At 37.8% G+C, this 14,287-nt stretch overlaps 1 protein-coding gene across 1 annotated transcript; it reads left to right on the forward strand.

Moving 5' to 3' along the window:
* The first annotated feature begins 2,384 nt into the window (after positions 1-2,384).
* Positions 2,385-12,080, forward strand: samhd1 (SAM domain and HD domain 1). The gene is made up of 16 exons (XM_008413871.3): positions 2,385-2,740; positions 2,875-2,941; positions 3,083-3,155; positions 3,365-3,525; positions 4,677-4,792; positions 5,311-5,381; positions 6,202-6,360; positions 7,441-7,541; positions 7,665-7,773; positions 7,860-7,951; positions 8,056-8,171; positions 9,342-9,481; positions 9,743-9,838; positions 9,964-10,068; positions 10,305-10,442; positions 11,253-12,080. Exons 1-16 carry the CDS (start codon positions 2,554-2,556, stop codon positions 11,403-11,405), a joined length of 1,884 nt encoding a protein of 627 aa, XP_008412093.1. The 5' UTR covers positions 2,385-2,553; the 3' UTR covers positions 11,406-12,080.
* Positions 12,081-14,287: the final 2,207 nt, after the last annotated feature.

A 14,287-nucleotide genomic window follows, 5' to 3' on the forward strand; every position in this document is an offset into this window, starting at 1 on the left:
ACTGTGATTACAGGGCAAAATAATCATATTTTATATTCTATAAAATCACAGCATAAGGGATATGCTGTGATTAAACTCGTAAAGACATACAGTTTTGATGCGTCTTATTTAGAAAGGAAGCTTTTATTTATAAAAAATATGACGAGCGGAAGCGCATGGTGTGTTAATTTAAAGCACTGAAAACTTTGTAAAGCAGGATATTTTGTGTAAAGCGGGTGAAGCTTTCATTTTTAGAGTCCGTCTCTTGTACCGTTTGTCTGCAAGACGATCGACTCATTTCCGTACGTCTATAACCTGCATAGTCTTCGTTGTTGTCATCATGGCCCCACTGTTGTCAACCAAATCAATAAATCAATGAATTAATCTGTAAATCAATGAGCCAATTAAAGTGCGCAAACGAGCTAGTGTTTTGTTTGTTTTTTTTTTTTGGTACATTCAATGACACCTAGGAATTTGGACGTCTAACCGTCAATAAATTGAAAATAGACAATAATCAAGTCATTCATGTGACTAAAGAACAGACACATACTTCCGCTTTTACTGCTAACTCCCCAAAGTCCCACTTTGCAAACAAAACGCAAAATGTTGGTTGTGCTTCTTGATCGTTATACTAAAGTAATCCATAGTACGTATGCATTGATTTCTTTGTTCTTCACACACATTGTTGTTAATGCCCTACCAACAATACAGCGCTGGATGCATAAATGTTCCTGGTTTTTTTTTTTGTTTTTTTTATGGAATGAGAGGAGACTAAAAATTATGGATGCGACTTATTATCGTTACATTTCCTAATGCTACATTTGCTCACCGACACACTTTCCCCCGCCCCGCTGCGTCAATTGAGATACGTCAAAATAACCAGTCAAAAGGTTGCTCATGTCACACCGGAAGTAAAGTGTTCAACTTCCAAATTAAAATAAAAACGAGCTTCCAAGGAAAGATTTTTTTTTTTAAATAACAATTTACTAAATTTTCATTGTAATGCTTTTCAGTGCTTCAAGAGCAACCTACAAAAAATAAACCAGAGGTGGGTAATAGTTGAATTTAGTCAGTTACATCTGCATGAGTTTTTATGTTGTTGTTTTTAAAGAAATTACATCTACTTACTGCCTGCACCATACTTTTTATGTGTACTTGAGGAATATTATTGTTACAATAATGTTGCTGAATTTTCAGTAAAATTTCCAGCTACTCTACCTAGAGTTACTTCACCAAATGAAGAATATGCATTTTAACCAAATATGCACGAAACACATAACCACACATACATTTTATGTAAAAACTTACACTTCTTGTTTAGACTCAAGCTCAATTGTTCATGTTCTGTCTGCTGAACCTGATGTGCCATTTGTCGTTCAAGTGAATACACAGTAAATATAAGTTATTAATGATCCCTCTTCTGGAGTGAGCATATGACAGGCGTGGAAAGGACAACTCCATTATAACAGGAATAAACTTTCAGCATAACTCATCTCAAGATGCCATGTCATTTTCAATGACCAACTGGATGTCAGAGACCAGAGCAGAAAAAAGAAATACAATTAAAAAGCAGAAGTGCCACACAAGTTCTGTATGATAAAGAAAGAGAAATCCATAGGTAGACACATAAACTCTGAATCTTAAGATCTATGGGATGAAAAGGCATAAAGTTAGTTGCATCATTTGGTTCTTGAATGACTTGAATGTCCAGGAAAGAGACAATAGGCTCTTTCAAGAAAAGAAACAGAAAGTCAGTCGATAATGTTCTGCACAACTGCAAGAGAATTCCAGCAATGTGGGACAATTGGAGGTGTGATTTACATGAGCACTATTCAAAAGGACTGGATCAGAAATTCCCCATACCATTCTTTTACAAAGAATAATAGTACAAACACTCACTAGTGATTGTAGTTGCCAAGCAACACTTCAAATTTAAATGACCCATTTTCTTACTGTTTTTGATATTTTCTTTTTTCCTATCATAGCATGTTTAAATCCTGTGGCTGGCTGATTTTCAAGCCATTTGTCATCACTGTACGATACCTTATCATGCCTGGGAGTGTTACGTGAAACAGGTTATTGTCAAATACAATAGAGAACAATAGAGAGAGAACATTACTTTATTGGCAGAACATGTTCAGCTGTTAAGTGGTAAGACAAATAACAAAGAGAAAAAAACTTAACAGAGAATTTAATTGTAGTATAATCAACAATGTAGAGAGTAGTAGGAGAACACAGCAGAGTTAGAATAGTTGTGTCAAGATAACCTGAGCATGCTAACTATAACATTTATTTAAATAAACGAATAATGGTAACTATTTTGGTTTCGTGTCGCTTCACTGGTGTGGGGCAAGTGGGCTTTTATTTTGAAATAAATAATCGGAAAGTCGCTTGTGTTTTGAACTAGCTTAGCTGCTCGGGCGAAACGACAAAACCCGGGTAATTTTCACCTTCTTTCTCCACTCTCGGTGCCGAATCAGCTGCGTCTCAGACAGCGTGGAGAAACTGCTTCCGGCTTCACTTATTCCCGTCTTCATTCAGACAACCAGCTAAACGCCTGTTATTGTGATCGACATGGCGAGTCGAAAGCGATCCATGGGGCCAGCTGCTAGCTCGGATGAGGAGTTCAAAACCCCGGAGAAGGGAGTGTCAGTGGTCCGAGGCTCGCCTCCGGACTCCGGCTTCATGCGGTGGGGAGTCGAGGAAACCTGTCAGTACCTGCAAAGAGAAGGACTTGACGAGTGGAAGGATAAGTTCAGAGGTTCGCTTTACTTTTAGTTGGTCAGAAAATAAATATAATGCTTGTTAGCAAGGCAAACATGACGTTTGGCAAGCATGGATGTTTGGTTTGTACATGTCTACTGACGTTGCGTTTTTTGTTCTGATGGGATTCAGCTGAGAAGATTACAGGTGTGGGACTGAGGTACCTCAAGGATGAAGACCTGGAAAAGATTGGCATAAAGTAAGCCTTTACATCTTTCCACAAAACGACATGGCATCGTGGATAAAGGGAAACGTGACCACTACTTCATTTTCTGCTTCTACGTTGAATCTGTAGCTCAGGAAGGTTTTTAAAGGAAAATCTTCTGATTGTTCACTTCAGGTGTCTCGGTGACCGTCTGCAGATTCTGCACAGCCTCAGGAAACTGTGGCAGATTGGAGCTGAACCCAGCAAGGTAAACATTTTCCCACTAAGACAGACTGTCAAGGCTGTTCAGATAACATTAAGCAGACTGTAGGTCCAAGGGCATCTACACAGACGGCACAAAGGAAGAAGAAACTGCTCTGTGTTTCTGTTTTGACCCCTTTGACCCCTTTTTCATGCTGTTGATCGTGAAAGTAGAACTGATCCTGTTCTAATATCTTTTTACTGCCCGTTTGTCAGGTCTTCAATGATCCCATCCACGGCCACGTGGAGCTGCACCCGCTTCTCATCAAGATCATCGACACGCCTCAGTTTCAACGACTTCGAAACATCAAGCAGCTTGGAGGGACGTATCACGTTTTTCCTGGAGCGTCCCACAACCGCTTTGAACACAGTATTGGGTAAATGTCTACATGCTGCTTCTAGTTGCTGTTAATTAAGTTTAGGCCAGGGGTGTCAAACTCCAGTCCTCAAGGGCCGGTGTCCTGCAACTTTTAGAAGTGCCTCTGCTGCACCACACCTGAATAGAATAATTAGGTCATTAGCAAGGCTCTGGAGAACTGAGGAGGTAATTAAGCCATTTGATTCAGGTGTTTTGTACCTGTGGCACATCTAAAAACTGCAGGACAGCGGCCCTTCAGGACTGGAGTTTGACACCCCTGGTTTAGGCAATGGATTTGGGAGAGAAATGCTCACACAGTGCCTTGCAAAATTATCGGTTCCCCGGAAGGTTTGTCTCATTTTGTCAAGTTGCAACCACAAGCTTTTAGTTTATTTAATTTATTTGGGTTTGTAGTTGATAAACCAAAACAAAGTGTGTTATTGCTATGTGAGAAGAAAATAATTTCACACACATTTACAAATACAATCTTAATTCTGGAGCATGCATTTGTATTCAGACACTGAGAGTCACAATCATTTGCAGCTGTACCTTTCGCTGCAATTACAGCTGCACCTCTCCTTGCTTTGCATGTTTAGAGATTTTTTTCCCCCTAACTACTGGGAAAAAAAAACACTCATTCAGACTGGATGTAGTGTCTCAGAACAGCAATTTTCAATATTTTCAAACATACAGATTGTTCCTCCCAGGACTTGTAAGACATTATAACGATCACTGCTCCAAAAAAAAAAAAAAAAATTGCTCATCCCAGTTGTTTGCAGTTTTTTTTCCAGTTCTTGTAAATAATAAATTTTTTTATTCACACATATGTTTAATTATATATCTTTAAAAACCTTCAAGGTGAATGTGCTTGACCATAACTTGCTCTTGTGACACGTGAATTTCCCCACATTGAGGCTATAAATGAGAGATTTATAACCTACCTGTTCTTTTATTTTCACTTTACAATGCACGTGAAATGGAAATGCTGACCTGCCACATAAAAAATATTACTATGTGCAACAAAATGACAGGGTGTGGAGGCTTCACCAAGGCGCTGCATTTTAAAATGGAAATGTTTGTTTTCACTTGGCCAGATATGTCAAGCTGGCCAAGTGAAAAAACCGCTGTGTCTCTCTCGTGACACTTTGTTGTGTTTTTGGCTGATTACAGGGTTGGCTACTTGGCCGGACGACTTGTTCAAGCTCTCAACGAGAAGCAGCCGGAGCTCCTCATCTCTCGCAGGGACATTCTCTGCGTGCAGATCGCTGGACTCTGCCACGACCTTGGTCAGTGCTGCTCTGGGCATACGACTTCACAGTATCGGTCTGGAGACGAGCAGCACTCTGAACTTTTAGGGACTTGGTATTAGTTAGCTTTAGTTTGGATGTTGACCCTTTTCTAATGAGGAAAGGAAGAGGCTTTACTATTCTTTTTAAAAGCCCGTTGCTCCACATCAACTGTTGTTGTGTCCACTCACGGATTAGTTTGTCTTAAATTTTGAAGTAATGTAGTTATAAGCACATCCTGAAGTATGTTTACATAAAAGCTGAGTGTCTAAAGCTATGTGCAGCTCAGAGATTGATTTATTGCACAACCCAGTCTAATCAAGCTAAAATTATTTATTTTGGTTTAACACTGAACTTCTTTGTGGGTTTCATCTCAGATGTTTCCCACTTCTTTGGCTTCAGTTTCTGGGTGTAAGAACAGAAGAGGAGTTGCTGATAATGTGTTTCAACTTGCTAGTTGCCTCTGAAACTAGCAAGATCTAGTTAAAACCAGTATTGCTGTGTTCTTCCCCTTCCAGGACATGGACCTTTTTCACATATGTTCGATGGCATGTTTATACCCAAAGCACGTCCAGGAATTAACTGGAAGGTAAGACTTATTTATTTATTTATTTTTCTTCTATTTTTCCTCTCCACGAGGTGCATGGTCTGGTTTTTCTTGTCTGTTTGCTCACCAGTATCAAGACAGGGTGTTCCTTGTTTGGTTGAAGCCAATTTCAGCTGTAATTATGAGTCACAACCAAATAATTTGGCAGCTAAGGAGATGTCAAAAAAGTCACACTGTAAGAGTTCAGCTGTAAATCAAATGACTGCTGTTGTTGGTATACAACTGACATTTGTCATTAAAATAAAGGCATGACCATAATATTATAATTATCCTGATCAATTTTCCACCACATTAAATCAGGAACAAAGATCTTCCATTTATATCTGTGCTTTTTGGTCATTTCACAGGGAAGATGGTTTGAAGTATTAGCTTGGTGGGGAAAAAGACTTGGACCACTGTGTGGAAGCCAGTTTACTACAACATAAATGTTTTAATAGATGTAAAAACTCAAGTATGCCAGAAAGTCCTGCCTGCTGGATTCAACCATATTGTGAATTTATAGATCTGAAGATTTTAATTGAGGAAGGTAAGCATTTCTGTCAGCCAGGGCTTCTGCACAAAGCTGTTAATGTCAGTTGTTGAGGTAACGGCGCATTTTATGGCCCAGACTGATACAGACTTGAGAACGACTATACAGAGTCTTTACAAACGTGAGTAAAAGAAGAGTTTGCAACAGCTGCTGTTATCTGTAATATCAGCTGAGCTCCTTCTGTTCAAACCGGAAGTCGTCATCCGTTCACATTCTGCTGATTTTATGATGTTGAACCTGTTCCTTTTTTAAATACGTTTTTGTATCTTGCAGCACGAGGCTGCCTCTCTAAAAATGTTTGACTACCTTGTGGCTGACAACCGCCTGAGACCGGTCATGGAGGAGCACGGTCTGGTGCTGCCAGAGGACCTGGACTTTATCAAGGAGCAGATCGCAGGACCGACAGAGAGCAGCTCAGGTCGAGGAAAAAAGGTGATCAATGTGTTGAAGACACCAAACTGCGCACACTCTGTATCACTATTCCTGGCTGTGTTATTGCAACATTCATAGTTTCTGAAAAGTCTAAAAAAATTATTTAATCTTCTCAAGTTTGGGCCTTATAAAATCCTACCCAGTGGAGTCCAAACTTTTTACTTTGTGGCCCAAAATTGCAAAGGTAAAGCACTCTGATGGCATTTTTGTCCCCCAAATTAAATCTCCAAAATGCTTTAGGATTTTTTAAGTTCACATGGCTATAAAAGTAAGATTATAAAATGTCTTTAATTTAACATAATAAAACTTGCAGCAACCCCCACTGTTCCAAATCACAGAGGTGACGTTTCTAGTTCTTGGCTCTTTTATAAAACGGTTAAGCTATGCACACCACTATTTTAAATCATGTGACAGTCATGTGATGGCATCAGCAGTAGTGATCCAGGACATAAGAACCAAACTACAACACATAATGCAAGGTTTCCCCCAGAAAATTTGCTAAGCCCGGTGGTCGGGGTGCCAAGGCTGTCCACCGGTGGTCCACCGTGTTTTTGTATTAAAAGATGTTAAGCTGACAGGACATTTAAAAAGATCACTCTGTAATTATACGTTACGGGGAAACATCCCCAGTGAAACACTACTTAAACCCACAACTAGTCTTAAACAACAAATCAAAATATACAATTAAAATGAATATCAATTATTTGCACTTTTGTTTAATCCAAATTAAGTCAGCAGCTCCATCAATGTACCACAGCAGAATTCCACAGACAAACGTAAATGTCCATCTATTATTTATATTGTCTCCAACATTAAATTGAATTTAAATGAAAGAATCTGGTGGCATTAGTTGCAGTACCAAAACCCACCACAATCCATTGGATGGAAAGTTTCAGGACATGTTTACAGTAAAAGGGTAATACAACAGGTGTTTGGACTGATGTGGATTTTCAAGTGTGTTTGTTGAAGAGGGATTGACGTCATAAATGACCACACCTGAATCATAAAGCATATGTTTCAGCCTCCTAAATCAATATTTACCAATGATGAACTCATTAGTTTTTTTTTTCTTCTCCACAGTGGCCGTACAAAGGCCGTTCTAAAGACAAGTCCTTCCTCTATGAGATTGTCGCCAACAAGAATAACGGTATTGATGTGGATAAATGGGATTATTTTGCAAGGTGGGGAACTGTTTGGATTTGACAGTTCAATGCTAAATCAACATTTAATGTGAATTATGTTCCTATTGCATATATTATACAATTCTTATTGTATAATGTTTTTGTTTCGCTCTCTGTCCTCAGGGATTGCTATCATTTAGGCATCCAGAACAATTTTGATTATCGGCGCTTCCTAAAATTTGCAAGGGTCTGTGAAGTGGATGGGCAGAAGCACATCTGCACAAGAGACAAGGTGTAATTTTATTTTTTAATTTCTTAATTAACAGGTTAGAAAATGTGAAAGTCGGTCACTAACATTCAGGATGTGGTTTTAAACAGGAGGTGGGCAATCTGTACGACATGTTCCACACTAGGAACTGTCTCCACAGAAGAGCCTACCAGCACAAAGTGGGCAACATCATCGAGACAATGTGAGTTATTTCTCTTTTCTTTTGCTCAGTTACTGTGATTTTTCCTTCTTGGACCATGTAGCAGTTTTTCCTGAAGTCCTCATAAGTTTGATCTACATCCACAGGATCACAGAAGCATTTTTAAAAGCGGATCAGCACATCCATGTTGAAGGTTCTGAGGGGAAAATCTTCACTCTGTCCACAGCCATTGATGACATGGTGGCCTACACAAAGCTGACAGGTCAGAAATAAACACTGTAAATTTACATGTAATCTTTTAGTCAAAGCTGAATGAGCCTTTGAAACATATGCTGTGAGGTAATAAATCATAGATTGTGATAAGTCATGGGTTGATTTTAAGACAGCACAATATGATAAAAACATGTAGTAATAATAGTGTTGTTGAATAATGCAATGATGATGATTAATCCATGTTTCTGTTCGTTATTTTCCTTCATCAGTGTCCCAACTACTGTTTGAGCTTTAACATCTCAGCTACAAAAAATTTACATTTCCATTGAAGAAAGTGAAAACCCATCCAGCAGGCAACATACATAATTTGGCACTTGGAATATAATATCCTACTAAGTATTTATTCCAATACCTGTGATTGTACACATACTGTTAAAACCAGAAGTTTGCATTCACTGTTTAAAGTGACACAAGCATTTTTTTTTATTCCTTTGTGCACCTGGGATACAGCAGTCATTGAAGTAGCTCTCCAATTGTGTAACATCTGTATACAAAATTAAACTAGAGCAACTTTACATGAAGAAAAATCTAAGCTACAGCCCGTTCACTGGATTTGTCTAATTTCCTTAAGAAAAAATCTTTAGATTGCTTATGCAATCCAATTTATTACCATTTAGTTTTGTATTTGCTGTAAGAGATGTCACATTTTGCGTAGCGAATCAGTAAAGAAAGTTATTTCACTTTTTTTAATGGATTCCCTGAAATATATTTTTAAAGAGTTTTAAATGTATTAAGATGCATCTTTTTCTATAGAGCTGACTCGCTGTGTTTCACATCTCTATGCAGCCAGTCATAGTGACTCCTTACTCAGATCTGTTGATGTAACATAAACTGTCAGTCACATGTCCCTATATGTGACTCTTTAAAGTGTGAAGTCAGAATATGACCTGCTGCATTTGTCACTTACCTTTTTAGTATATAGTTGTTTTCCCTTCATTGCATCTTTTTCTTAAATGAGAGGTGGTATAATACTTGTCAAATGTAAATTAGGCTCCATGACTATAATTTAGAAAAACCATGAACACAAAGGTATGCCAGTCTTGAAGTTAATGGTCTTTTACCATTAATTTCAAGTTTTCTCTTGTGGTTATCTGTCTCAATGAATTGGATAAGTTTCTTGAGTTGACATAACTTTTTCTTCTCTCTCTTTGTTTTGTAGATAACGTGTTTGAACAGATCCTGAACTCATCCTCTCCAGAGCTTGCAGAAGCAAAGATGATACTGCACAAAATCATCTGCCGGAAACTCTACAAGTGTCTGGGGCAAACCCAGCCGGACAAAGCCTTGACCGTCACTCAGGTTTGTTTGTAATTGGACAGCTGTTTTGTAAATGTAAGTAATTAGAAGGCTAAGATGCCTGAATTGTTTGCATATTTTGAAATTACACACTGTCGGGCTGCATTAAGTTACATTCTGGAAACTGGGAAATAAACTAAAAGGAGCAGAAATAATGAAAAATAATTTATAAAAACTCAGATTTACTGCACTAGTTTTTGTGTTTCATCTTAATGTTTAAATAGAGATGTCTTCTCACTTTATCAATTATTTTCTTACCTTAAGGAAAATATTCACAGCTGGGAGGCAGATTTGGCTCAGTCCATTCCCCACAGTGGCTCTCATGATGTTGATCTTAAGCCAGAGGACTTTGTTGTCAGCGTGAGTTTTGTAAAAAAAAAAAAAAAAAAATCTATTTCTGCAAAACTTTAGGAGTTAATTTTTTGGGGGAAAACAGTTGAGGTTTTTTGTCTGTTTTTATTTGGTGAAATATTCTTTTCTTGTAGGTTATCATGATGGACTATGGGATGAAGGAAAAGAACCCCATCAATAACGTTCGTTTTTACTGCAAGGATGACCCAACAAAAGCCATAAAAATCAATAAAAACCAGGTAAAGATTTAACGTAAAATCAAATCCACTGTACCTCTTTCATTATCAGGCCTCTGTAGAACCTATTTGCTTGCTAACAAGATTAGCCACTTGATTTAGCCATTTTGGACCAGGAATCGATCTGAAAGTTATTACCCCCAAAGACAGCAGTTTGACATAAATGTCTAAAATTTTTCTGCCTCTGTTTTGAACTTAATTACCAAAGATAATTTATGTGGTGCCGTCATTCCTTGTAGGTATCTAAACTTCTCCCAGAGCACTTTGCTGAACAGCTGGTCAGGGTGTACTGTAAGAAGACGGATGAGAGAACCCTGGAGGCCGCCAAGAAGCACTTTGTTCAGTGGTGCATGGACAGGAACTTCTCAAAGCCTCAGGTATTTCTGCAGACTGCATGGCATAAACAGTTGGTCAGATATTTAACATTTTAATGTTATGTTATAACATTAAAAAGCAGATTTTCCTCCTTTTCTAAGGCTCTGCAGTAACAGAGCACTACTCAATATGTATGGATGGTGTCAGAGGCCTATTAGTTCAAAGTATTAACTAAACCCAATAAACCTTAATATGCATTATGTCAGATGTTACTTTTTTTAGTAACTTTCTATAAAAAAAATAAACTAATGAACACGACGCACATTTGTTGTTGACACAACTTAAGATATTACTCTTTAATTTAGTCATACTATGACAAAAACCCTCATAAAGATGAACATGTTGTAGTTCTACCATCTTCTGCTCATGAAGCCGCAGGCTTTTCTCAATCTTACAATTTTTCAGACTGGTTTTTGGAAATGGAACAAACTATATGATCCTGTTATGTTGATTTGCATTTCCCCATCAGATACTGTTTTGCGTGTTTGTTCAGCGCTCATAACCCATGCGCCATGTTTGCACTTCAAGAAAGCACACACTGAAAGCTCAAAGTGTTCTGGCAGTTTTGTCCCATTTTTTTGCAGCAGCACTCTCAAATACATTTATAGTAATATGGATGGATGGATACAAGCAAAACTGGAACAATACACCAGTGCCTGATGGTGGTATAGATGGGTGTTATAGTAAAAATAAGTTAACATTTGCATTTAATTTAATAATGGTAAAACTACCCAACCTTTTACTGGTGTTTTAATTCTGGAGGCTCTGCATTCTTGCAAATCTCATACCAAACATTTGTTTCTTACCTGTAGGATGGAGATGTCATAGCACCTGAGCTGACTCCTCTGAAACCCAGCTGGTGCACCAACAACGAAGGCGAGGACAGTGATGGCTGCAGCTCCAAGGAAACAAACGCTCACATGAATGGACTCAAGAAAGCTAAGACTCAGCTTAACTTTCAGTGAGCGGAGAGAGACAGACGGCTGCACCCTGTTGCACATGAGAAGTAAACAAAGATGACTGTTACATGATAAGTATATTTTTATACAAGAGCCCAGAAAATAGCTTTTTATACAGAACACAGAAATTAGAAAAACATTTAGTGAAACGGTCACAGACAAGGTTTGTTTCAGAAAAATTTTAAATTTAGTAATGCATATTTATTTTATAGTTTCTTTTAATTGCTTTTGTTTATTAAATTGGAAGGTTAAAGGCCTTTTATAATTTTCAAAACTGTATCGTCATCAAATTTTACTCGGCCTTTAATAACGACTATCGGTCTGCTGCATTTAAAGAACCAGCTCTGCACATTTAAAGTGTTTACATTTTATTTTTATTACTTGAGATGATGGAGAAACTCCCTTTCTATTTATTTCATTTAGGGTTGCGTTTTGGTTGAATGTTTTGATACACCTTTATTTATTGTTTCTCCAGAAAATTCCTCTGCTTCCTCCTCTCATCTCTGCCTTGCAGGTCTGATGGAAACATTTGAGTCTTTACATTTTATCTAATCATGTTGTGGCCTTATCAGATCTTTGCTTGATTGTGTTTTAAAAAAAATCTAATGTTGGTTGCTGTGGTTTCTGAATGCAACCCTGATGGTTTGAAAAAATCTGTTGAAATAAACTCTTCAGAAATCATCCCATGTTTCATAACTGTTTAAATTGAGAGGATGCCATAAAGTCATCTGAAGCTAAAGATGAAGGTTACAAGTTGTTTTGTCTGATTGTTTTACATAACCCATGTTAAAAGCCACAGAGTGACAGGTGAATTCTTGGTGATTGATTCCACCAAGAGTTACAATCACAAGCTGCAAAGAAATCTTATATCATGTTCATGCCAGTATCACCATCACACTGATTTCAGACCAACATGCTGGGCATTTTAAACTGCTCTTTCAATTAACATGAAACAATCAGTGTTGTGCCTATGTTATGATGCTATGTCTTTCCTTTTCAGGAATTGAAACTGGTGGGATCATAATTCACTTTACATGATAAATGGAGCCAATTAATATGCAGCTGTAGATCGAAATTCATTCAAAGATGGAGAGGTAGATGCAACCATTTTGAAATGAAACCTTTCCAAATCACTGTTTCTGGCAGTGAAGATTATGCAAGTCTTTTGGCCGAGTTCCTTTACTACAAGAATCCATTGATCACATAAGAACAAGTTGTTCTGGATTTAAATGGCTTCAACAATCAATGGTGCGATGAACCTGTTTCATTCTTGGCATGAGTTTGTTTTGTTACAGATTATCAAAAACGGCAAAGAAGCATCAGCTGTTGTACTATATCACCTTCAGTGATGGGTGTGTCCAGATATTTTTCATTCTTATCAAGGTTTCCATCCTTTTTTTTTTTTTTTTTTTTTGGATTATTGAAACAAGGTGTTGCCCATAGTTTAATACTGCATATGCTTGTATTTCAGACATCATTATATTTAAGAGGCATACGTTGCATAAAATGATGGACGTTTCTACTGTTACTGCCAAAGAAATAAAGTCAGCAAACTAAGTATTGAACACATCAATGTTCTTAATTTAACTTTTTTTTTTTTAATGGGGCAAAAGAAATAAAACGGATGTAATCCAAGTAATTCACAAATACAAAGAGTTAGAGCTCATAATTTCACAAATAAAATTATGGATGAAATTGGAATTAATATGAAAACAATACTTCATAGTAAATCAAACCATGATTTTCCCACCTACAAATATAATTTTTGGCATGTTTTTTTGTGAGATGCCCTATTATTCTTACTCTAAAGTTGGTGTTTGCAGTGACATTCAGAGATTTCATGTTTGCCGTCAATAAACAGGATGTTATTCTCCCATTCTTTCACTGGCTTCTCCAAATTCTCTGCAGAAAACTCCAAACCAGCTCGAAAATCCCTTTTCTTCAGTAGTCATAGAGTCACAATTGTTTAAATTGAGAGGAATACTATGAAGTCATCTGAAGCTAAAGATTAAAGAAACAAGTTGTTTTGTCTGATTGTTTTACATAACTCATGCTAAACCCCACAGAGAAATGGGTGAATTCTTGGTGACTCATTCATTTTACAAGATAAATGGAGCCAATTAATATGCAGCTATTGAGTGAAATTCATTCAAAGTATAGAGAGCAAACAAAATGCAATCATTTTGAAATGAAACCTTTCCAAATCACTTTGTGGCAGTGATGAATAAACAAGTCTTCGTGCCGAGTTCCTTTACTACAGGAATCCATTGATCACATAATGACAAGTTGATGTGGATTTAAAGGGCTGCAACAATCAATGGTGTGATGAACCTGTTTCATTCTTGGCATGAGTATGTTTTGTTACAGATGATCAAAAATGGCAAAGAAGCATCAGCTGTTGTACTATATCACATTCAGTGATGGGTGTGTCCAGATATTTTTCATTCTTAGTGTCAAAATTTCCATTGTTGGTCTGGATCAGTGGTTCTTAACCTGGGTTCGATCGAACCCCAGGGGTTCGGTGAGTAGGCGGAGCCTCTGCCGCGGAGGTAAAGACACACTTGTGTAAAGTCGTGATGACGCGCCGCTTTGCCATCACTTGCTGCAGAGGATCACGTTGCATAGCTTAGCCAATCAGTGCTGCGGAGGAGCACTGATTCAAGGAGTTCCACTCTTTTTACCAAATTCTATAGTCTAAATCTGCTCCTTAGTCGCATCTTTTCGGGGTTGCTACTGCCTCTAGTGGCGTGGGGGTGGTAACACAGCTAATATAATTACATTACTAAATCAGAATACCGCAAAGTATGTTGTGTGTCGGGGGTGGAGTGGAGGAGGAGGAATAAGAAGGGTTCGGTGAATGCGCATATGAAACTGGGGGGTTCGGTACC

This window comes from Poecilia reticulata, chromosome 7 (assembly GCF_904066995.2).
Source record: "Poecilia reticulata chromosome 7, P_reticulata-male-v2, whole genome shotgun sequence".
Taxonomy (NCBI): domain Eukaryota; kingdom Metazoa; phylum Chordata; class Actinopteri; order Cyprinodontiformes; family Poeciliidae; genus Poecilia; species Poecilia reticulata.

Coding starts and splice junctions, on each gene's coding strand:
- samhd1 (XM_008413871.3), top strand. CDS start 2,554: ATGGCGAGTCGAAAGCGATCCATGGGGCCAGCTGCTAGCTCGGATGAG. Junction 6,361..7,440: donor GCTCAGGTCGAGGAAAAAAG/GTGATCAATGTG, acceptor TCTTCTCCACAG/TGGCCGTACAAAGGCCGTTC. Junction 7,952..8,055: donor GGCAACATCATCGAGACAAT/GTGAGTTATTTC, acceptor CTACATCCACAG/GATCACAGAAGCATTTTTAA.